The sequence below is a fragment of the Pteronotus mesoamericanus genome, unplaced genomic scaffold (assembly GCF_021234165.1).
Source record: "Pteronotus mesoamericanus isolate MK-2021 breed Mesoamerican mustached bat unplaced genomic scaffold, CSHL_Meso_final contig_130, whole genome shotgun sequence".
Taxonomy (NCBI): Eukaryota; Metazoa; Chordata; class Mammalia; order Chiroptera; family Mormoopidae; genus Pteronotus; species Pteronotus mesoamericanus.
The window spans coordinates 1,552,367-1,577,656 of NW_026555060.1; the positions used below are offsets into that span (position 1 = coordinate 1,552,367).

A 25,290-nucleotide genomic window follows, 5' to 3' on the forward strand; every position below is an offset into this window, starting at 1 on the left:
CCCACACTCTAAAGCCTGATGTTTATTTAGACATAACAGGTATAAAAGTAAAAATTTTGTGAAGTACTTATAAGGCAAAGTAACTAGCAAAATAAACTAATTTTAACCTTAAGATGAATAATGAATAGAGATCATTTAAACTGCCTCTGTGGACATCACCTTTTTCTTCCAGCAATAATTCCCAAATTGAAAATAGCTCTTCAGACTTAAAGAAATTTGCCTTTATGTGAGTCCAAGCAGGTAGTTTCTCAGAGATTGATAAATGTTCTTGAGAAAGTCATGAGTGTGTGAAAATAGAATAATGATAGCATTGTAGTTACAATTCCTGTTAAGAAGGTTCTCTGTATAGCTGAGAATTGTATATACCAAATAATGCAATGAACAAGAAGGAGAAAACCTGTGTGATTTCTAAGGAGCAAAGTTTAATTCCGTGGGCTTTCAGACTTTCCTCTCCCTTGCTTACTTCACTTGTACAGCTATATAGTAGCAGTGCATACATAAATTCACACATACATACATGAATAATAAGAACATTTTTTTCTTGCTCATTTGCCAAAATACGTTTTCACTTAAACTGTTATTTAGTAGGGCGGTCTTTATAGGTAGGAGCAGATAGATTTATAGATTCTTACTCATATATTATATTCTACAATTAAAACTTATATACTTAAACATGGTAAACTAGATAGTTCTTGACTGTTGTGACAATAGTAACTTGATTATTGTGACAGTAATTAAGCCTGTGACTACTTCCTTACTCACACCAATATGAAACCTTTAAAATCTCACCGTGTTAATACTAGTCGACAGTGCCCTTGCCTTACAAACTGCCCTGGTCACCTTCAGCTTGCAGAGTCATTTCTCTTTTGTACTCTCATTTCAAAACATTTGTATGAGTTGTTAGTCAATTAAGACTGTAAACAGCTAGAAGATTGTTATACTTCTCTTTTATTCATCATATTATCAATTAGCAAAAGGTTGGATGCAGACATGAAATTTGTTGACTAATGGAAACCAGTCAAGTAGAGATAAATGCTGCATTTTATGGAAAGAGCGCAGATGGAGGAGCCCAGAAGCTGCAGAGGCTGGTGCCAGCGCCGCCATTGCCTAACGCGCACCGTCTGATAACTAGCCGTGGACGTCAGTACCACACGTATAAAGGAAGAGCTCAGCTATGGCAGTTAAGACCTTTTAAACCTCTAGTGTTCTATAATTTTTAAGAGAGTTTCTTGGCCCCTAAATTAAATAAATTCTCTGTATTAAACGAGTGCTTAGATTGTGATCAGGACTCCCAAACTTCCAAAAATTAATTAGTATCTACATTTTTATGCCAGGTTCACTTTTGTAGCTGCTACCAACCTCTCTCTGTGGATAATCCACAGTTGTCATACAGCAAAGTCGACCTGTGGTTTCCTTCCCACATTTGAACTTACTCATCTTCCTGTATTCCCTATCTTGGCTAACAATACCACCTGTCCTCACAGCCACCCAAGTTCAAAATCTTAAAATCATATTTGGTATATCAGTCAGAGTCCCAGCAGGAAGCAAATGATGCATTCAGATTATGAAAATTTGAGGGGTTTAATAAGAGCACTGCTCACAAAGTTCAGGTTAGGGTTAGGAAAACCACCGGAAAAGGGTAGCGTCCAGTGCTAGCAGCAGTGACGTCGTTACTATCCTTGGCCCAAAGGATGTGGAAAGGACATGGTTGCTAGAACCTGGGAGAAGAGAGGAGGGCGGAGAGAGCTGTCTAGAGAGGCACTGTGACCTTGGGAGAGAGATTTAGCCAGCCTCAGGCAGCCTCGCCTGGACAGCTAAGGGAATCAATACTCTGATCTCCGTTCTGCTGATGCCCTGGCCAGGCTGCTGTGGACGAAACCCAGCGGGACGCCAGGGAGCAAGGGAGCTCCCTGTAGACCACTAAAGTCAGCATCCCAGCACAGGGGGTAGGGCGTAGAAATGGATCTGTTCTGACAGAAGGTGGCGTGCATTGCATTTGCCTCTCTGTTTTTCTTCATGAAATTAACCTCATCACAGTCCCTTGGTTATTCTGCTATAATTTCTCTCCTTTACACTTAAGACTTCTGTTTCCCTAGTTCAGTCCCTCATTCCTTTTGCCTAGACCCGGGATCAGTTACCCATGAAGCCACTTGCAATCCATCAGGATGAACACTTAGGACGAAAGAGCTCACCCTTGCCAGCTTGGGTGAGCTCTTTCAGCAATTTGATTTGTGTATCAGTCACTTCCAGAGAGCCTGAATGCTCAGTGGCCACGGGTGGAACTCCAGCACTCCACTGCCTGTGTCCCGTGTGCCCCCATTCTTGTTAGAAGGGTGATCAGTCTGTCTTCCCACTCAGTTGCTGGTCTCTTCCATTAGCCTCACATCTTTAGTCAAAGGCTTTTAGTATCAAAACTTCCTATAGGAACATCCCAGCATAATCTCTGATCTCCTGTGGCAAATGGCTCAGGGTATTAAACGTAAAATGTTCTTCCAGAGTCCCATATCAACACGTGACTGTATGCATTGAACAAAAATGCCATCACTGTATATCCGGTGGCACAATGAAAGCAGAAGCCTAAGACAGAGTAGAATTGTGATTAGTAGAATTTATAAAGCTATAGAGCCCTTTGAATTAGGCAAAATTATTAATACTTTGTATGTCAAATGCAGTGTGGCTAGCTGATATATGTAATTAGCATGAAAATGCCCTTCTTCAAAAACTACTTAATTTTCTCTTTTTTCTCCTACTAAAATAAGTAACAATTCTAATGCTCATGTGAATTGATGCAATGGTAAGTTTCTCTGTAAATATATCTCCTGGCTATAATAGTCATTTAAATAAATAAAATCAGTAGATTCCAGGTGATATCAACAGCTATGAAGCCTTCTATGCTTTATTTAGATGACACAATTGAGTAGAATGTTCTTTGATGTCTTTATTTTTTTAAAGTATTCTCTATTGTATAATTAGTATATTCATTTGCTATTGTAACTCTGGGCTTGATACAATACTAGATGGTAGGGATACAAAGATAAGTTCATAAATGGGCCTAGCACATAGTAGGACCTTTATAGTTGTTGATTAAGTTAGATTTTTGGGTTTTCCAATGAGAATGACTCATTTTGAGCCTTCTACCCCATTCATGCTTGTTATCTCCTGTGGAATCACGCTTTGGTGCCTTCTGCTGATGGTGGTCTTTGAGGACAGGCTTTATGGATGAGATAAATGTGCAGGGCTTCAAAGATTTCAGTGAAACACGATGAGCATTTTAGATAGGCGATGCATTTGGTTTTTATCCCTGTGAAAGAGCAGAAAAGTCTAGAATTCCACAATTGGTTTCTATAGTTGGAAACATGATTTTTGTTTGACATTTTGGCTTATGACAATTCTATTAAAGCTGTAAGTGTTTAGTTTACAAACAACTCTTTATAAAAGTCAAGTGACATCTCCACTCTGCTTCCGTTTTCTCTCAGATACTTTTTTGGTGAATGGTAAAAACTAGCAAACTAAAACAAATAGTGTACCAAGAAATAACTAAGAAATAATGGGCATGTATTCTATGTCTAGTGTTACTAATACTGGGTGACATTTGGCAGGTTATTGCAGAAACATCAGACCACATCATGCCATTGAAACTCACTCAGAAAATGACTTCGCTGTCAGTGAAGGAGAAACAGATTTTCAAATTCTTGTGTTATTTTGTACCAACAAAAGTAATTTTTAAAGTCAAGGATACTTGTTTTTAAATCAAAATCATTTTACATATTTATTTTCTTAACAATGAAAAAGGGACATTGAGTTATAAATACAATATAATCTAGTAAACATGTAACAAAGATTACAACTACTTCAGTTCTTATGGACATTTGACTGAAAAAAAGCGATAAACTTAAGTTGAGCCATAAGAGAAGTAAGGTTGGGAACACTGATTGGCCAAAACATAAAGGCATAAAAGCATAAAGGCAATCTGTGGATTGAAGAAGTAATATGACCATGGTCCCTCATTGGACCTAAACACTTTCAGCTTACTCGTCTGTCACAGAGAAGTCAGCAGCATTGAAACCCATCCGTTAACACAAACTGGTCTCCTACTCCATTTCTAGATTGTCTAATTTGTACGTAGGACTTACTAATTGTTATTTTTTTAATTTTTTATTTTTGTACATTAAATTATTAGATCACCTTTTAAAGTCCAAGAACCCTTTATTATAATGACTTTTTGCATGAGATACAAGAAGACCCTATTAGAGGGTCAACTTCTGATAGTTGGGCTGTAACCATTGGATTTTAGTGTGAGGACTTTGAGTACCACCTAATCTAGCATTGCCTCCTCAGTTCTGACAAGCGCTCTCTGTGGGCTGCTGGAATGCTCTCCGCAACAGGAACTTCAAGTCTCCAGAGGCATTCCTGATAGGCACACAAGTCTGCCTTTCTACAGCCTCTCTCATTGGGCTCTGCTGCTGCTCTGTGAAGCCACACAGAACAAACTGAGCCTTCCTTTCCTATGACTGATTTCACATCTTTGAAGGCAGTGTCTTCCCACAACATCCTGGGGCCTACCATCCTTTTTTATGTGATGTGTTTTCAAACTCATGTTCCTCTGGTTATGGTTTCCTGGATCAACTCCAGATTTTCAGTTTCGGTTTAGAATATAGTGACTAGCTTGGTACATCATATTTCCCATGTGATTTGGTCATTTACTTCTGGCACATACTTATTTGCTCCGTTTTAAGGCAAGATAGAGGAAGAGGACTGTGGTTGCTGATGTCGCCTCAGCATCCCTGCGGAACCCCTTCATTAGGCCTGCCCTCTCTGTTCCCTGTTTGGTAAAACTTCTTTTTTTCTGGCAGATTTCCATTGGCAAGCTCCAAACCTCACCTATATAAATTGTCCAACTGAATTCCTTTTTTTGTTCCCCAAATCTCTCTGATTCTGGAACTGAAGGCATTAAAACCCTAGAGTCTAAATCAGACTTTCCTCTTATTGAATTCTAATTATAGTACATATCATCAGTTCAGAGAATGGTGTATTATGATTCCTCTACCGATATTAATGCTTATTTCCCATACAGTGCTTCATAGCACTGGCTTTTAGGGGGTCAAGTTTCAGAATTTTCATGGTCTGGTGTGGCTTTTCGTGATTGCCAAAAAGGCGCATATTTGCCTGGCGTGCCTTTTTTCCCCCACATAGAATAAATGCGTTTGTACACAGTTGTTTTTAGCATTTTCCAAGCACCACAATCATGAGCGGAATTGACATCGCAAATTAATATTTATCGAGGACCCACGGGGTGCCTGCTGCTATCCTGCTTTTTGTAACAGCTCCATCCATTGAGGGCTGCTCCGCAGGCCCACAGCCTTCCCCCTGTTAATTTAGCAGCAGCTGCAGCCCTCGCAGAGCGAAAACCCAATGTCCTCTGCGGCTTCAGAGGACCAAGTTCATTTTTTTCCCCCTGTAAATTAACTAGCTTCTCACTGTGGTGTCTTTATGATGATGGCTCTTTTAATGATTAATACATTATCATCCTTCATGAAGAATACGTTTATAATAGATTTATTAGGTTGTTTTTGCCCAAGAACAAGAGAACAGCTTCTGGTTATTTGAATTTATCTTCCAATCCACTTAATTTCTTCTTCGCTTTGGTAGTTTAAATATTTAAGTTTGTTGCTTCTTATTAGATTTAAATTGAGATATTTTGTAATTAATTCTGCAGAGGACAGAAATATTTTTTTTTTGTTTTCATAATTAAAGAATGATAAACAAAAGTTAAAAAGCTCAAAACTAGTCTGATATAAAAGAATCTTAGTTGAAACGTACTTTTCTTTTCCTCATTCATGCATGGAAGTAGGAATTATCACATGTTGTAGCACCAAATTTTTTTACGGCAAGACTTTGCCATATATATATATATATATATATATATATATATATATATATATATATATATCTGTTTTTAGATTTCTTTTATTTTTCAATTACAGTTGACATTTAATATTATGTTAGTTTTAGATGTACAGCATTGTGGTTAGACATTTATATAATGTATGAAGTGATCTCCCTGATAACTTTAGTACCCACCTGGCACCATACATAGTTATTATAATAGTATTGACTGTGTTCCCAGTGATTGTTTTGTAACTGCCAATTTATACTTCTTAAGCCCGTCACCTTTTCCACCCAGCCCCCAATCCCTCTTCCCTCTGACAGCCATCAGTTTGTACTCTGCATCTATGAGTTTGTTTCTGTTTGGATTGTTCATTTTGTTTTTTAGATTCCACATATAGGTGAAACCATACGGTATTTGTCTCTCTCTCTCTGACTTATTTCACTTAGCATGATACCCTCTAGGTCTGTCTGCATTGTTGCAAATTGGTAAGATTTTATTTCTTTTTATGGCTGAATAATATTTCACATTTAGGTTGTTTCCGTATCTTGGCAATTGTATATGAAAGTTTTTCTTTGTCTCTTGTAATAGCCATTGTTTTAAGATCTGTTTTGCCTGATAGAAGTATTGCTGCCCTAATTTTTTTATCATTTTTTTTGCATGAAGTATGTTTTTTCATCCCTTTACTTTCAGTCGGTATGTGTATTTCGATCTGAAGTGAGTATCTTATAAGGAAACATATGTAAAAGTATTGTTTTATTCTCCATTAAGTCTCCCTATGTCTTTTGATTGGAGCATTTAATACATTTACATTTAAAGTAATTATTGATAGGCATCTAGTTATTGCCATGTTATTATTCATATTTTTTTCTTTGTCTTAATGAAGCCTCTTTAACATTTCTTATAACATTGGTGTTTTAGTAATGAACTTTAGCTCTTTCATGTCTGGGATGAGTTATCTTAATTTGTGTTTCATTAGATTGTAATATTTCATATTCCTAAAATATTGAAGCTTGAGCCTGGAGATGCTTAGCATTTGATTGGACAGTCACCTGTAAGTTAGGATGTTTGTTCAGTCTAGGTCTGAGGCCTCTGAATTCACAGGATTGGGCATGAAATCTTGTGCAAACAGGTTTTCTCATGAAAACTTTGACACTTCTAATCATTACCAGAAATAGCTAGTAGTGAACTAGGAACTATACATTTCTAATTTTATTTCTTCATATGTATAGTGACACATAAAAGGGTGTTGTTTTGGAGTGTTTGAAAGAAATCAAGTTTGATGAAAATGGAAGGTAAAATAAACAAAAAAGAAAGGAAATTCACATATGTTTTTTTTTCTAAATGTGTTTGGAAATGTGAGAAGGGCTCAAAGAAAGCAATTCTTGTTTCCTTAAAGTCAGACTCAAAGCTCCTATACACAGGCCCTAGGGTGTATCCAATAAACTACATGTACTCAGTGCTTGATAGTTTTAGGACACTTTCTGGTTCTCTCAGGTTTGCCTCATTCAAATCAAACTTCCTTTTAAGTATAGGGTAGGACCTGAACAGTCTGCCTAAATAACACCCCTACCTGCCTTCTTTAATTAGAGGATTTAGAGTTGAATGCAAAAGTGGCCTGGGAAAAATCAATTTCCTTGACTATGAAGTTTAAACTGGATCTACTATCTTAGACATTCATGTCTTACAATAAACACTCTCCAGGAGTGAATTTTTCTGTAACTGAACTGAATTGTACAATTTAAAGGGAAGGAAGGGGAAATAGAAGTAAGTATGTTATACAGAACACATCACCCTGGCTGTGTTTTTTAATGAGGTTAAGCAATATTATTATAAGCAACACTCAGTAGATTTTTTCTCCCATAAATTGTAAAAAATTTAATCTTGAAGTTTATTAACATTTGCCTTTTTAGCTACTTTTATACTTACAGTTCAGCAGAGCCACACTTGACAAGAAACCTTTTATAAGGGACCCTTTCAGATTTATATATTGATATGTAAATTTGGGAAACTAAAAACTATACTAAAATAGATACACTATTTATTTATATTAGTTAATAGTTTTCTATGGCTGTTATATCAAGCTACTACAAACGTGATGGCTTAAAGGCAACACAAATTTATTGTCTTGAGATCTGGAGGTCTGAAATGGGTGTAAATGGGCTAAATCACAGTGTGGGCAGGGCTGAGTTCTCTCAGAAAGCTCCGGTGGCGCATGTGTTTCCTCGCCTTTTCAGACTTCTGGAGACAGCCCACATGTCCCGGCCCAGGGCCCCTTTTCTCCGTCCTCACAGCCAGCAATCGCCCATCAAGTCTCTCACGCTGCCGCGCTCTGACACTGACCCTCCTGCCTCCCTCTGTCACTTACAAGCACCCTTATGATTCCATTGAGCCCACAATAATAACACCAGATCATTCCTCCAGTCTCAAGGTCAGCTGATGAGCAGCCTTAATTCTATCTGCAACCTTAATTCTCCCTACACATGGAACATACGTTTACATAGGCTCCAGGGATTAGGGCATGGACATCTTTAGGGGGCATTGTTCTGCCTACCACATTATCTGACCTAAATTTTAACATGATTTTGTTGGGTGATACCTTGACAGTGCACTGAATGAGGTGCAAGTGGAGAAGCGGGAAGATGAGATAGAAAGCCAAATGAGATAAAGTGGTCGCTTAGACAAAGGTGGTAATAGCAACGGAGGTGGCTAGAAGTAGCAGGATCCTGCATATGTTTTAAAGATAATTTGCTGGCCTCTTAGGTGTAGGATGTGAGAGAAAGAGAAGAGTCCCATGGACTATCTGAAATTTTTGGCCTAGTCACTAGGAAAAAATAAGCTGCTGTTAATTAGGATGGAAAAAAACTGCTGAGAGAGTAGGTTTAGGGCTCCGGTGTTTGGTTTATGGAAGACTGAGAAAGACTTCTAAAAAAAAAAGAGGAGCACTGTCTTAAAAACAGCTCTGAACAACTTGTAGTATAACTGAGTTGTCAAGAAGTTGGATTTGCTGGGTACAGATTAGGAGGTTGATAAAGAGAACTTATTTTTCTTTTTTTGTCTTTGCAACGACTTCTGTTATTCCACTGATTTATAACCTATTGGACCAGAGAGGCTGTTGTAACATTTTAATATATTCCTGAAACTGCTCTGCATGACCATCTTTTGCCAGATCATCCTGAACTGCCTGTGTCAGCACTTACTTGCACAAAACTAAAGCAACGGGTATTTCCAAATACTCCGCACTAATGCATGACATGAATAAATAGAGGAAATTGTGACTGGAGCTATATGGAACTCTCATGACTGTCTTCTCCATTCTCTAAACCTGAAACTGTGATAACAATAAAGTTGATTGATGGAAAGGAAGGAAGGGAGGGAGAGAGGGAGGGAGAAAGGGGGAAGGAAGGAGGGAAGGAGGGAGGGAGGGCGGAAGAGAGGGAGGAAAGAAAGAAGGTTGGTTGATTTTTTCCCCCAGCATTGAGTCCCTAGGAAACATGCTTTCTGCGGGGACTCTAGATGCTTCCATCCAAAATTAGTTCTGAGTGGCAATTCCATGTTATTACTGGGTTTTAATTTCTTGTTTCTTATATTTGAAGATTCCTTTCAAAGACCACCTTACAGTGGATTTTTTTTAGTAATTTCAAAGGTTTATTTGAGCCAAAGAAGCCTTGTGGAACTGGAAAAAAACAGTAGTTAGTATGTGTTAGAAGAGGTTATTACATTGCAAGTGTTAGGTTAAGCACTTCCATTGTTATCCGATTTAATTCTTAGAACAAGCCAATTAACTTGTTAGAGATTATTTTGGCTACATTTTGCAGGTGGAGTAATTGATGCTAAGAAAGGAAAAGTATTTACAGATAGGAAATAATGATGCTGGACTTCCAGCCCAGGTAATCTGACTATAGAAACTGCTTCTCATTGCTGTACCATATTTTATCCCCAAACTGATCCATGCCATCTATTTGTGCTTGAAATTATTGTGTGTGATTGGTGTTAACTTGCCCCTGAAAGGTCCCATAGTTGGCTTTCTGCTCCTCTCAAGGAAACTAAAGCCAGCAGAATCCAGCTCTCCAAGAGGGAAAGGAACTCGTGGCTAAAAGGGCCATCAGTATCCCAGTGCTAATTAGTACCAAGGCTCCTAATCCCTGGTAACGATCAACAATTGAGCACCACCGCAGCCTTCGGCATACCACATCATTAAGTAATTTCACTCTTCACTTCAGTTTCTGTTGAACACCTGACTGCAGTAGTCCTGCTACTCTTTTAAAAGACCCTCTCACCTAAGAACTGTGCAACCACTCAGCCCATCACTGATCTTTTGGCACCTGGCATCACCAGGAAACTGGCTGCTCACCCTGAGATAACTTGATAACTATTCCATCCACCTTGATTTTACAGTATTTAGGAACAGGCTTCCTTGTGTATGGCTTGACTATGAGCTTCATGAGGACATGGATTGTGTCTGTATTGTTCATATTGTGATATTTTTAGTGCCAAGCAAAGTATTAGGTACCGGATAAGTTACTGTTGAATAATTAGATTATGCACTACCATGTGTACATACCTTATGGGAAAACTCAGTTGTCTTCGCTCTAGCAATGCTCTTAGGCTGTTGTCTGTGCCTCTAAACACAACAGAGGAATGACAATGCACCTAAATCATCGTATGCTCTTCTGCTGACTTAGAAATGGCCTTCTGCACCCACTGCATGAGAAAGGTTTGGGTTTAATGCTACATCCCGTAAAACCCAACCCTTGTCCTGACCAACAACCCAGGTACTTAGGGGATTTTACAGTTGTTGACTAATGGCAATCACACTTAAGAATACTATACAGCAGAAGGGAAGAAGGAACCCTTACCCTTCACAACAGCATGGATGGAGCTGGAGAGCATTATGCTAAGTGAAATAAATCAGGCGGTGAAAGACAAATAACATGCTCTCACCTGTAAGTGTAACCTAATCAACAAAACAAACACAAGCAAACTAGAACCAGAGACATGGAAATAAAGAACAAGCTGACAGTGACCAGAGGGGAGGAGAGACTGGGATAAGGAAGCAGAGAAGCGGCGGGGCGGGCGGGGGTTGGGGGGGGAGCGGTCATCAAACAACATGTATAAAGGAGCCATGGACAAAGACAGTGGTGGGGAGGGGTTTGAATATGGGAGGTGGGGGGTGGGGGGAGAATAATGGGGAGAAAATGGAGACTATAATTGCACAACAATAAAATAAGTAAAGTATGCCAATTTAAAGAACTTATTCATCCAAAAAAGAGAAAGAATTGGTAGAGAACAGATATTTCACATGTAGGAGATTTTAAGGACTAACAAAAAGTGAAAAACATCTTCTTTGAAAAAGTTAGTGAAGCCATCAAATTTCCATCTGCCATCACTTTACATTTCTCTGAGGTCTTGAGTCCACTCAGTGGACTGGAACTCCTCTATGTTTTTCTGCAGATTTTTATAATATGCTCTGAGGTTGCATCCTTATCCAGCTCTCTTTTGTGCTGCATCCAGGTAGAGTGTTCATACCATATTTCAGGGATGTATTATATTTTTAGTTCCCTCTCCTGCACACAAACACACTGACTTGTTCTACGGGATTAGATTATTACTGGCCAGGTGAGAAAGGGATACAGAAATAATTTAAAACATAATCTCTCTGTGGTGTGATACGTCCTTTAATTCGTTGATGAAGCTGTTACTATAAACTTTTAGCAAATACAGAATTCTTTGTTTAGTTCAAACACAGGCAAATATATGGACCTAGTGCTAAATAGTCCTTATTTTTCTGTTTTTTTTTCCAGGCAAGAAAACTGATCAGTGATTTTGCCATTATCTTGTCCATTCTCATCTTTTGTGTAATAGACGCCCTGGTAGGTGTGGACACTCCAAAACTAATTGTGCCAAGTGAGTTCAAGGTAGGTGAGCCTCTGTCCTCTGGTAATTCCTGGAACTCTTTGGCTTTCTTTCCTTTCCCCTCTTCTTTTTGTCACATCTCTCCTTAGTTTTGTACGATTATTCATTTCTTTATATATTTCAGTAATGTTCTATTGCTAGGTGCATACATATACGTTTTGTCTGTTTCTTTATTAAAATTAATTGCCTGAATAGGATCACATGCAAAATTCACATTGTATTGTTTTCTTATAGAAAAATGTATTATAATAAAAATACAAACTCTGCTTTGTACGTTGCGTGTTTTAAAATATCCAAACTATTTTCATACAACTTACCACTTTGTTCCATATAATAATTCTGGGATGCAATGTAACTATCATCATCCTGATTTTATGAAGTTGGTGTTTAAATTATAATAATTAAGCAAAATACCCACAATTATATTACTAAATCAATGCTCTTTTTTTGCTACAGAACTACCTGCCATATACACACACATTTATGTATAATGTGCATTTTAATGATCAGAAACAAGATATAAAACTTATTTATTTTATAAACCTGTTGGTATGTGCAGGCCTGCTGGCTAAATTTTACATTTCAGTCATTCTTAAATATCCATACCTAATCTTCCATGATAAGTTTTGTACCTATTTTTCTAGAATACTCCTAACTTCTTTCTCCATCATGGAGACCATACATATACTTGCTAAGACAAACTAAATTGACTGTAATTATAGCTTAATAACTACTGAGCAAGGAAGGGATATTATAGCAAACAGAATATTTTTGCATTATCTCTGCCATCACATGTTCATTAGCAAATAAGCTCTCATGCATTTAATCATCCGTTCATTTAGGCCGTTATTTCCTGGATGTTTGCTTTGAGTCAGGCCCTATACTGGATTTTTGTAATGCACTGATTAGCAAGACTAACTACCTTTCCTTACAAATGCACAACCTGGGAAAGATAGTAAAATGTGGATAGAGTCAGTGATGGGGTTATGAGGAAGGTGAGATGAAAAACAGAAATATCTTCAGAGGACAAGTGAGACTTTTTTCATAGTAAATGTGGAAAAAATAAATCACAAATAGGATTCTCTTTTAGTTTCTTTGCATTGTTTAAAGTTAGAAAAAAAGATAGGAAATATATATATATATATATTTTTTTTTGTAATAGACATGTATGCTCTGCTAAGAGAAGATAGGTTAGGAACTTGAAGAATAATCATATTTTTCATTTTCTGTGATATTTTTGAGGATTGTACCAGTTATTCTGGGTTATTCTTCATACATAAAATAAGAAACATCAGAGTGTTCAAAATACTTGAGTATAACATATAAAAATATTTGTAGGTTTTTCTGTATTGTATTGTGAAATGATTACAATTTGGCAGTATTAGAAACAACTTTAGTATAATTGCTAAAGTCCATGAACAAAGTTCATGGTAGTTTTGTAATTCCTTGCCAGTCTCCTTACTGAATATTACATCTGGGTTTTTTAATGGCTGGCCCTTAAACTTAAATTACTTTCTCCCATGTTGTGTCCTATCCTAGATTGTTTTTCCATTGGCCTATATTCTTAGTGTCCTTAATTTAAAACATTGCCTTAAAAATAACCCCCTTTAGCAAACTTTTGGTGGATCATCTTCTTTGTCCAATCTGTCAGTAAAACTGTGTCCATTTTTCAATGTGTTGGCTCTCCAAAAATAAAAATGTGTCACTCCCATTGATTTTTCACCAAGTAGTATGTATTAATATTGTTCGTTTTCTCTCTTCTTCAAGCCAACAAGCCCGAACCGCGGCTGGTTTGTTCCGCCATTTGGCGCAAACCCCTGGTGGGTGTACCTTGCAGCTGCTATCCCTGCTTTGTTGGTCACCATTCTGATTTTCATGGACCAGCAAATCACAGCTGTGATTGTAAACAGGAAGGAACATAAACTCAAGGTAAATGTTCATAATAATGGCTGCCATTGCCTTCTACTTTCTTTGAAGTTCTTGAAAATAAATATTAATTCAACACTAAGATGGTTTTTTTGGGAGTTATATTGTAGCCAATGTTCTTTAAGACTTGGCAGAGTCCTGGGATCACTTATCGTTGACACATCTCCTTGGTATAATACTTCAGGCCGATTTCATTTAAATCTCAAAAAGTTGTTTGGTATTGTACTTCCTTAGCCACCAAAGAGAGCAATGTTAACGTTGTGGCCTCAGCCACTGTCATCCTACATTGGATTTTAATGTGGTGATTATCCTTAATGAAGACAATGACAGATGCTTTTTCTGAAACTACTGAGATTCCTAGACACAGACAACAGTGTGGTAGTTACCAGAGGGAAAAGTGGGTGGGGGGAAGGCAGTAAAGGGTAAAGGGGGTCAAAAACATGATGACAAAAGGAGATTTGACTTCGGGTGGTAAACACACAATACAATATACAAATAATATGTTACAGAATTTTACATTTGAAATCTACATAATTTTGTTCACCAGTGTAACCCTAATAAATTTAATTAAAAGAAACTATTGAGATAAAAGTGTGGATTTTCTTCTTTAATTGGTTTATGTGGTGAGTTTTAGTAATTGGTGTTTCTGTTGTTGAACCTATCTTGCATCCTGTTAGGATATAGTTTCGTTTTTATATGCAGTTGGATTTGGTTTGCATGTATTTGGGGTGGTGCAGGAGATTTTTGCATCTCTGTTTAAGAGTGACATTGGCCAGCAGTTTTCCTTTCTTATAGTGTCCCTGTTCAATTTTGGTATCAGGGTATGCTGTCCTTATAAAATCAGCTGGAAAATGTTTCTCCTTCCATTCCTCTTCTATCCCATTCTCTCAAATAGAATATAATATCCTCTTTATTTTGTGCAACATGCCAATCAATTATCTTTTCTTTGAATGATGAGGCATGCTTGTAAAACTAACCGGGAGGTTTCTGGGTAGGACTTGTAAAACTGACGACCAAATGTTTTAATGGTTATAAAATACTCAGGATTTCTGTTTTTATTTTTTCTTTTAGCAACTTAAACATTTTAAAGTTTTTTCTATTTCTCCATTTTTCAAATTTATTGATGTTGTTTATAATACTCTTGTTATTTTTCTAAATCTGTTTTTTCTTTTAAATTTTTAATGTTATTGATTTGTGCTTTTTACTTTCCTTGAGTCTAGCCTGAGTTTTGATAATTATACTATTATGATTTCAAAGAAGCAATATTTTACTATATTAATTTTCTCTACTACATCTTTGTTTTGGTAGTATTTTTTCATTTGTTTTCAGACCATGTTATTAAGTACATTCACATTTATATTTACATCTTTTTAGTGAATTAAACGTTTTATGTGACTCTGTTTCTGTTAATGCTTTTTGCCTTAAAGCTTATTTTACTTAGTACTAAAAAATCTGTGGCAACTTTTAATTTTTATTTGTCTGATAATGTGTATTTTTCATTTCTTTTTTCCCCAATGTACTTTGTATCTTATATCTTTTTAAATAACACAATAGCTGAACTTTTTAAAAAATCCATTTCTACTTTCTTTGCTTTTAACCTATTCAATTTAGCTGATGACTGATAGATTTTAATTTAGTTTTACCACATTACTTTTGCTTTCTATTTGTCTAAATTTTTCTGTGTTCTTTTTTTAAATTCTCTTCTGCCCTCTTTTAGGTTGATACAGTTTTGTTTTTCTTATTTCCTTTGCTCTCCTTTTTTTTTTTCCTATTACTTTGGAAGTTACACATTTTATTTCTTCTTTTAGTGATTATGCTGCATATTTTAAAATGTCTAAGTCCTAAAGATAGCATTTTTACCTTTCTCCTTAATAATGCTAAGGACTAAAGAATGGTTTGATTTTTATATTACTTCTTGAATCATATACTGTTTTTACCCAGATTTTATTGCTATCTGGATTTTAAAATCCAATTAATTAGACATGGTCAGTATTTTTAGAATTACATACAAGTTTTGCATTTTCTTGGCTCGTTTTCTTTTACTTATTTATTTATTTCATTTCATTTCAGATCTTCCTTTTTGGAATTTTTTTAGACTTAATTATTTCTTTAAAAAAAATTTTTTTTTAATTGAGGGGGAGTATTTGAGGGGGAGAGAGAAAGAAATGCTGTCGCGTTGCCCCACTTCTTTAGGCGCTCATTGGTTGGTTCCTGTGTGTGCCCCGTCCGGGGATCAGAGCCCCAGCCTTGCACTATAGGGCCTGCCTGGCCAGGGCCTTGAATTATTTCTTTAAATAGAATTTACCAGACTTTGGAAATTTCCTCCTGTGAGAGTCTTTGGGTGGTAAACTTTCCCATTTGTGTTTGTTTAAAAATGTTTTTGTTTCACCCTCATTCTTAAAAGGCTATTTCTCTGGATATACTTGAGGTTGAAAGCTATTTTTTTCAATACTTAGAAGCCATTTTCCATTATTTCCAACTTCCGTAAAAAGCTAATTGTCAGTATAAAACTCATTCTTTTGTAAGTAATCATCCTTTTGGGTGTTTTTGTCATCTTTTTTTTGTCTTTATTCTGGAGTTTCACTCTACCCTGTATCAGCATAGATTTCTTTTTATTATATATTGGATTATTGGGCTTCCTGAATCTTCCTGTCTTTTACCAGTTATGGAATTTTATATTTCTTTGAATCTTTCAATCACTAACACATCCTCCTGGAGTTCCAAGTACAGTTTCATTGTACTTCTCCATATTGCATTCCATTTTCACTTTATTTATTGATTTATTTTTACATTTCTTATCTCTTGGTCTCTGCTATATTTTTGATAGGTTTTTCAGATCTTTTTCTTTTTCTTTTTCTTTTTTGTTTTTTTACTAATTCTTTCTTCTGTTCTACTACTAAACCAGTCCATTACTTTTTTCTTTTCAAGAATTATACATTTTTATATTTAAAAATTTAATTATTCTTTCCCAAATCTTCCTCTTCAGTTTTGTTAGTACCTTTTTTATTATTCTTTTATACTCTTATTTATTATTTTGTATATATGTTATATTTTTAGTTTTGATTCTGAACTTTGTTTTTTGTCTGACCCTTACTCCTGGTGTTGTTTTTCCTTGTGTAGTTAGTGATTTTTTAAAGTTTTTTATTTTTATTTTTTTATTGTGAGCTAATCTTCCTATGCTCGTGCTTCAGTGTCTTCCAGGGAAGATTTTATTCGCTTCTGAGCGTTATAGGAGAGTCCAGCCAATTTAGTAACACTATTTATTCCTATAAAAATCTTTTATTACAGAAGGCTTTTTAATGGAAAGTTTTAAACATACAGAATAAAAAAAGAATGGCATAATTTGAGATATGTATCATCCAACTCTCAAAATGATCAACTCAGGTCCAGTTGTACATGATATAAATCCTAATCATTTTTTCCCTTTCCTATAACACTTTGAAGCAAATGTAGATGGCGTTTCATATTTTCTATGTTTTAGAGAGTATTTCTAAAGATATCTTTTAAAACCATGACTACAATATTATTATCCGTCTAAAAGAAGTTAACAAAAATTTCTCAATATCATCAAATAGTCAATCAGTATTTAAATTTATGAATGCACCATAAATATAATAAGCTTTAAAAATAATTTAATTTTAAAAATTGGGATTCAAGTGAAGTTGAAACATTTTTATCTTAAATCTTTTATAAACTTTTAGTGCAGATTTTTTTCTGTCAACGCTCTTTTCTTTCCGTATACTTTGTTTGTTGAAGACAACCACGTTGTTTTTCCGCTTATACTTTGCTGTGTAATAAGCCACCTGAAAAACAGTAGCAGGGTCAGCATAACAATGTCCAAACCTCTAGGGAATTTTTATGAGTTTATTTGACTTTGAGTCAAACAGAGGGTATTGAATTGCAGCATAGGTAAGGAGATTCTGTGCCCTCTTGAGGGCTTCTGAGGGATCTGAAAAAGAGGCATTTCAAAGGTGTGTTAAACTAGGTGCACGGAAAGAGTGGACAGGTTTGCCTAAGGCAATGGTAAGCCTTTTACTAAAGAAATTATGTGCCTGGAGTGTGACTACCCACCATGACCTGTCCAGTTAGGAATTTATGATCAGATCATTCTCTGAGGTTACTTTTGAGTAGATTTATTACAGAGCCCATTTTTCATCCACATGCAACTTAAAACAACAAGTTTTTACCATTTCTTGGTTTCTTTCTATTGACAGGATTCAGATGGATACTCCTTGTGTGAGGTCCCTCCTGCGTTTGCAGTTAGGTAATGGCTGGGGCCAGTGCCCTCTGTAGGCTTGACTGTGCCAATTGTCCAAGATGGCTTCTTCAGTTCCTCACATGTCTCACATATGTAATACCTCTTTGCAGATTCCTTTTTTCTTTTCTGATGACATTACTTCTAGTGGAAAGGCCTAGAGAAGCATGTATTCCCACTGACTTTCTCTGTAGGGTAGTTTTTTCTAGTTAACCAACTTACTATGCTGTGTGGAGAGTATCTTAAGTTTTACTTCAGAGGATTGGTCTCCTGCCCATAGAGTTCAGGTGGTCCTTCTAATCCTCAAGGGTTCACATGGTCTCTCAGGGCAGGCGTAGACTCCAGGGCTTACTTACAGACTCTGTAGATTTCCTCTTTTTTGTTGCCATTGTTTTTGTGTCTGGTTGCTTCTCTTACTTTCTATCCGATAAAACATAATTTGTAAAAGATATTTTCTGTATTTGGTCAGCATTTTTAGATGTTCTATATTGGAAGGAGTTTCAGCATTGATTTAGTTTGAAAGGCTGAAAATAGATGTTGACTAATATATTTTATTCTGACAAAAATTTGGAAACATATTATTAGTTTTGATATATAGTTGGCCAGATTTGCTATGTGTCTTTGGAAGTGAATGCCTGTTTTTATTTTGCTAAAGTTTTATTATTAATAAAATCCAGAATTTTGAACCTAGCAAAGTTTGGATCGATGAAACATAGAATTTTTAAAATGTCCCTATTCTCTATAGAAAACATTGGAAAATCAAGGCATATTAGGGTTTACCTCTTAAACCGGAGTTAAGTATAAAAAATAAGTTTTCGTCACTTTTGGAATTGTGTATTTGAAGTCATTCCTTTGAATGACAATAGTTACAGAATAAGTTCCAGTCTTTAACACAAATCTAATGATACCAGTGGAGATTTCATCACAAATTAAAGGCTTTTCAGTCTGGATATTGTTTGGTTCACATTTTGTTAGGAAAGGAGGCTGTGGAATGTGAAAATTAGAAATTTTGTCTAAAATTATAAAGGACCCTGACTGCTATGCAGCTGAGTCCAGAGAGAAAACCTGAAACAGTGAGAGAGATGGAAGCATTGTGATATTAAAAGCAGCATGTTTTTGGGTGGCATTTGCTTTGGCTCTGTGTCAGGTGGCGCTGGCTGGCTGACTGCTCTGTTTGGGATGGGTTCCACCTTTCCACTCTGCCACACAGCTCTGCATTGCTGTGGGAGCGCCAAGGCGCTTGGCTTTTTTTTTTTGGGCCGTCTTGCCTGTTAGTGTTTCCCCACATTATCCCTGCAGAGCACTCAGAAGCAAACCGGGTTCGGCAGGGTCATGACTTCTCTGAGGTCATTCCCTGAGTCACTGCAGAGACAGAAGAAAGAGTTCTGATCGTCAGGCTGCGAAGCAAGGGATACATCTCACAAGGAATGTGATTTTAAGTGTTATAGATAGGATGTGGGAGGGAGAAATAATTTAGGATAGGTATATAGAAATAGATATTAGGGGGTTGTAGCAATACATTTTTTCTGATATCCTCTATGATAAAACCCTAATTTGAGTGTGTTTTCTTGGATGAATCCAAAATTTGTCCTCCTTTCATGTTTTTAAATTTCTGCTATCAAACCTTAGCCTTAGATACTTTTATTTCATGTCTAGACTATTCTGATTGTTTAGCCATGAGTTAATGACCAGTCTCTCGTGCTTTATTCCAAAAACAGTGATTTTTTAAAAAAATGTTGTTCTTATATGTCAGTCTCTATTTTTAAACCTTTACACCTCTGCCTCTAAATCTTTGCCCTTTAAAGAATATCAGTTTGCCTTAGCCTGAGATCTAAGCCTCCTTGGGATATGATCTCAACCTAAATATGAAATGATTCTCTTCACATACTTACTATTAGAATGCTGTGGCCAAATGAATTGTTGGTTTTTCTTCAAGTCTGGCAGTTTCTTCTGCTTGTTACTCTACTCTCCACTCTTTGATGATTATCAGTTATCAGAATCTTCACCGTTCGTTAAGATCCTCCAAATTAAAAAATCTGTCCATGTAGATTTCACTCCTAATGTAATTTCTATTGTCTGTGTTTTTGCTCGTAGTAAGTTTGTATTATTCTCTGGCACTGGTCACATGATGTTTCACAAAGGTATATATTTTCTGTAATTACCTTATCTGTTTTTCTGGGCTAAATGTTTTTAAGATAAGGATCATATTTTAGTCCTGTTTTCAACTCTCATGTGGCCCATCACAGTGATTTCTGTAGGGCAGACTCAGTAAATACACATCAAAGAATTTTGTTAACTTGTGCCACATAGTTCTCAGAGTCATTGCACTGTTTGAGATGGGTGATAAGTGAAAAACATGCCAGCCCATCTCCAGTTCTCACAGTGAGTGCTTATATTATTGAAATCTCAGCTTAGGTGTCATCACTGCAGGAAGTGTTAGGTGGGTTCTTTCTGGACATAGTTACAGCACTTTATCTTTTGTACTTTTGGGTGTCCTTTTCCAACTTCTTTGAAAGCGTATTGGGATTGCATTGTAACTTGTAGACAAATTTGAGTCCCCTCATTCTGTTGTGAGCCCTTTGGTGGGAAGAACTGTGTTATGGTTCTCAGGGTCCCAGTAAACCCTTATTGTCTGGATCATGAAGGGGGTTGCTCTCAGCATGAATGTTGGTTCTGTGTCCGTGCACGTGTGTACACTGCTTCTGGCGTCTTTGTAATAATCCTCTATCACCAGACGTAGGCTGTAGATTGTTAGGCCAGTCTTTTTCTCTCATAGATTTTTTTTTTATTTCTGTGGATGTATTCCTAAATGACTTTTGTTTTTTGTTAGCAAAGCATGTGCAATATCAAAAGGAAGTGAAGTTTCACTTTCTGTCCTTTTACTTAAAATAATCTCCAATTTCAGAAAGTAGAACATCCTTTGGATTTATATTCATGAAGACAAGGACTTTTTTAAACTTTAAAGGTCATACTTAACCTTTCAAGCATTTACTGAGTCCTTGCTATGTATGGAACATTCATGTTAGATGTTGAAGATAAAAGTTGTTCTAAGTTATGGCCTTAATGTTGTCGAGGGACAGGAAGACTTTTTGAAGGGAATGATGTCAATAGACACAGAGTAATTATATATCTATTCATTTTATTGTCCCAGAGCTTTTATTTATTCTGGTGCTTTTGCAGTTATCTTTGTATTTTACTTTCTAAAAACCTCTTTTGTATTATGTGACCCCTTTTTGCTAGTCTGCAGGACATTTAACTCGAACTTTTCTTTGTTGATAGAGTTTAAGAAAGCATCAAGATAGCTCAGGGTGACCTGCATGAATTTTTCTGCAGTAGTTATTCTTTTGACCCATTGATCTGGCCAGTGTGCGCATCCTTAGGTTTACAGTTTTATTGGAGACAAGATTTGCGGTTCCTGCCTATTAGTAACTATGTGGGTACCTCTAATATAGTCTTGAGTGATTTAGTCTTAATAGGGCTTAAAACTATGTGATATTCCCAGCGGTTGTTCATTTGCTTCCCCTCCCTCAAATGACTCACATTTCTACCAATTAACAAATAAAGTTTTAATTTTCTTTTTATATGGCTAATAAATAAATTAATTAATTATAGTTGCCATTGAGAATGTATACATGCTATTTGTCATTCATTTTTTAGTAAAGATTAATTGAGAATTGACTATATATCACGCACTCACTAAGGTATTCCGCATACAGTTGCAGTCCTACTGTTACTTATAGTCTAATGTCAAACACAGATAAACACACATACGACTTTAAATGAGCACGATGAGTGCTACGGTAGAGGAAAGCGTAAGAGAGGCGACCTAACCTGACTGCGCTCACCTATCTCACCTGGCTCACCTGGCTAAGGCAGGAAAAATTACAGAAAAGGTGAAGGCTGATTTTAAGTTTTAAGGATGAGTTAGACAGAGCCAATGGAAGAAGAAGGCAGAATAGAGGTTGTTCCCGGTAGGGGGTGCTGGAGAGGCAAAGAGACAAAGGCACTAATGAGTAAGACATTGTCAAGGAATTGCATGTGGTAGAAAATAATCATGGTGTATGATCCAGGCAGAGGGCAGGCGGAAGTTGAGGTCACAGATGTGAACAGAGGCTAGATCATGAGTGGCATATAGTAAGGTCATACGGCACATGCACAGGCAGGAGCGAGCCAATTCTGTGAGCTCTACCTTGAGGTATAACCGGAATCCAGCCACTCCTTGCCATCTCCATTGCTACCACTCTCATTCTAACCATCACAAGCTCTTACGTGGAGCTTGTAAGAGAGGAGGTCTTCCTGGTCCCACTGTCCTTGACCCTCTTCAGTCTGTTCTTAACACAGAAGTCAGTGCTTAGAACATAATTCAACCATGTCACCCCTCCATTTAAAACCCTTCAGTGGCTTCCCATTGTACTCGGTGTATGAGCCCAAGTTCTTACCGTTGCCCTTAGTGCTTACTACTCTTTAATATACTGTGTAGTTGACTTTATGTTGTTTATTGCTGTCTCCCTTAGTAGCATGGGAACTCCATGAGTGCAGGAATCTTTGTTTTAATCTCAGGTATGCCATCAATACCTAGAACTAGGCCTATAAATAAATTTTCAATCGGTACTTGTTGAAAGGGTGAAAGACTGAGCCCCCAGATCGAGCATGATAGTTCTCTCATTAGTCACTATTCAATGAGAGCCTCTAGCTCTCCCCACCTTTGCCCGCCTTTCCCTGGCCTTCCTCCACTCCCAGTTTAAACCATTATGCTTTCACACCACTTTCGCCGAAATGAGCTGGCTTTATGAATATATATTAACTTCCTTTTTCAAGGAGATTTTCATTCTCAGTTGAACTTGGACTAAGTAAATTTGTGCTTTTCTTTGTTGTGTCAACTCCCCTTGCCTGTGATGAGTTCTCTGAGAACATGATTAGACCCATGTGTGTCCGCCAGGGGTGAAAGCTTGGCATTTCAGGGAGAAGAGAACAGTGTCCTGACTAAGTGTAACAGGATCTGAACCAAAACAGTCACTGGTTCCTAGTGTAAAATCACATTCTCATTTTTTAAAGCCAACATCTCCGTTCCCTCGGATTGGTCATATTCTGGCTCTTGGTGCAGCGGCTTCCATGCTGTGAAAATGGACTGCTCTGTTTTCTCAGGCTCCATAGGGGTATTAAGCATTTGATTTCTCCACAAATAGAGCAGGGAAATATAACCATAGAATAACACTGTGGACACATTTAACAATATTTATTTAGTGAGTAAAGGAGCCAGACCTTTTGTTACATTGTCTGCTCGCGCAGTCAATAAATGTTATTGTGACCATTAGGCAATGTTTGAAATCAGCCTGTTCTGATTAAGGGGCTATTAATTACTTTAATGATAATGTTCAATAGATTATAAACAGTTATTTTCGTATACTATAAAAGGTAAGAAATGGTCTCCAACATAACTTCTCGAGATTGCTTTGGGATCTTTAGTCTGCATACGCTGAACGCTGTCTGGGTGAACAGCACACTGCTAAACAGGCAAGCAGAGAAAGCACAGTGCCTGCTTTTGGGATGCTTTTCATGCCTACGTTAACAACAGCCGATACCACTGTCACATTTATTGAGCTCCTACTATGTGACAACCACTGCCATTTAAATTCCTACATGCTTTGCCTGATATTTCACTGAATGGTTCCAGTAATTCTTCAAGGTAGATGTATATCTCCATTGTTCTGATTAGAAAATTGGATGCAGAGAGGATAAGTAACAATACACAAATAATAAATAAGATGTAACAAATCAAGCTAGAAGAGGTGTCATGTGGCTACTTTGTGTTTAAGTGCCAGGACAAATAATATGAGGACAATAAAGTGCTCTCACTCAAGGAGCGTACCTTCTAGTAGCTAGTTTTATCAAGCAAAGTGAGTTAGTTTCTTTTACTAATCTTAATTCCTATCTGGAAATACGACTTGATAGCAATATGAATATTTTCTTCACATGGGTTTATTACCTCTTTCTACAGAAAGGAGCTGGATATCACCTGGATCTCTTTTGGGTGGCCATCCTTATGGTGGTGTGCTCCTTCATGGCTCTTCCATGGTACGTGGCTGCTACTGTCATCTCCATTGCTCACATCGACAGTTTGAAGATGGAGACAGAGACGTCTGCACCTGGAGAGCAACCAAAGTTTCTTGGAGTGAGGTATGTTGAGTCAGAAGAAAATGGCTCTGCAAAACGCACTGTGGACCCATTCGCCTGTCAATCATGAGGGAAGGGGCAGGTATGGGGGGAGGAGAAAGGAATGTTAATGGTTAATTTATTCCTACACTTGCTTTTCTAGAAAGGACTACATTTTTCATCAGAGAGTTTTCAATGATTTTTTGAAGTGACGCCGTAAGAAGTGAAACGAGTTCGCTTCTTATGATAAATAAATTTCCTTTGATTCATGAAGTCTAAGTGATACAATGTAAAAATGCAAACAGGTCCTTTTCTTCAACATGCAGGTCCTTTTGGTGCTGTGGTACTTATTCTATCACATCATATCTAAAGGCCAAACCCTTTAATCTTTCAGCTCTGATGAGACCCCCTAAAACTCTTGAGCCTGCTTATGATTTTTAAAATTCTATAGAGGGAAAAGAATTCTTATTTGCCAGTTCACTTTCTATCCTCATAAGCATTGAGAAACTTTGACCTGTAGCTGTTACATTTGGGTAGCCACGAAGGACAGTACAGGTCTTTTATATGCCGTTGTGCACTTTTTACAGCAAGCCCCGCCCCTGAGTGCTTGGGTGACTAGCTCACATGGCAGAGCCTGCATTTCCCACACCACAACAGTGGGTGATTCTTTCCTGGGGATGGGGGAGGGGGAGTGGTATGGGAAACATTTGTTAAAAAGTACTTTTTTGTTGTTGTAGATTTGGAAGTTAGACTGATGGGATTTATTGCACTTATGAAATTTCTCTGAGCTATTTATTAATTAGAATGCGGGACAATGTAATATCTCTTCTGTGAAAGAAGGTGTAATTACACAAGAGTCCAAGTTGTTTAAAAAATAAGGGCTTCCAAAAAGCCAGGAATTGATGGACAAAGAACAAATGATTTTTTTCTTGATTCTAAAGGAGCAAAGAATTTAGCAGAATCACTTTTCTCTTGATGAATTCAAATCACATAGTGCAATTAAGAGAATTTTATAGTTATGTTGAGTTTATATGCTGTCCTTGAGGTATTAATTACATATGATATCAATGCCTTGCTATTTTAGCCAGACATAGAATCAACCCATGTATAGTCTTTTTGAAGGTGGAAAGACAGAGCATGTTTATGAAAATAA

At 36.9% G+C, this 25,290-nt stretch overlaps 1 protein-coding gene across 5 annotated transcripts in view; it reads left to right on the top strand.

The window, feature by feature from the left end:
- SLC4A4 (solute carrier family 4 member 4) overlaps positions 1-25,290 on the top strand; it is a 288,470-nt gene that overhangs the window by 218,953 nt on the left and 44,227 nt on the right. For all 5 annotated transcript variants that reach the window (XM_054591433.1, XM_054591425.1, XM_054591416.1 and 2 more), the window contains exons 16-18: positions 11,692-11,805; positions 13,571-13,732; positions 23,983-24,161. In XM_054591433.1, coding sequence (XP_054447408.1) covers positions 11,692-11,805; positions 13,571-13,732; positions 23,983-24,161 — 455 coding nt within the window. The remainder of the gene's footprint in view (positions 1-11,691; positions 11,806-13,570; positions 13,733-23,982; positions 24,162-25,290) is intronic.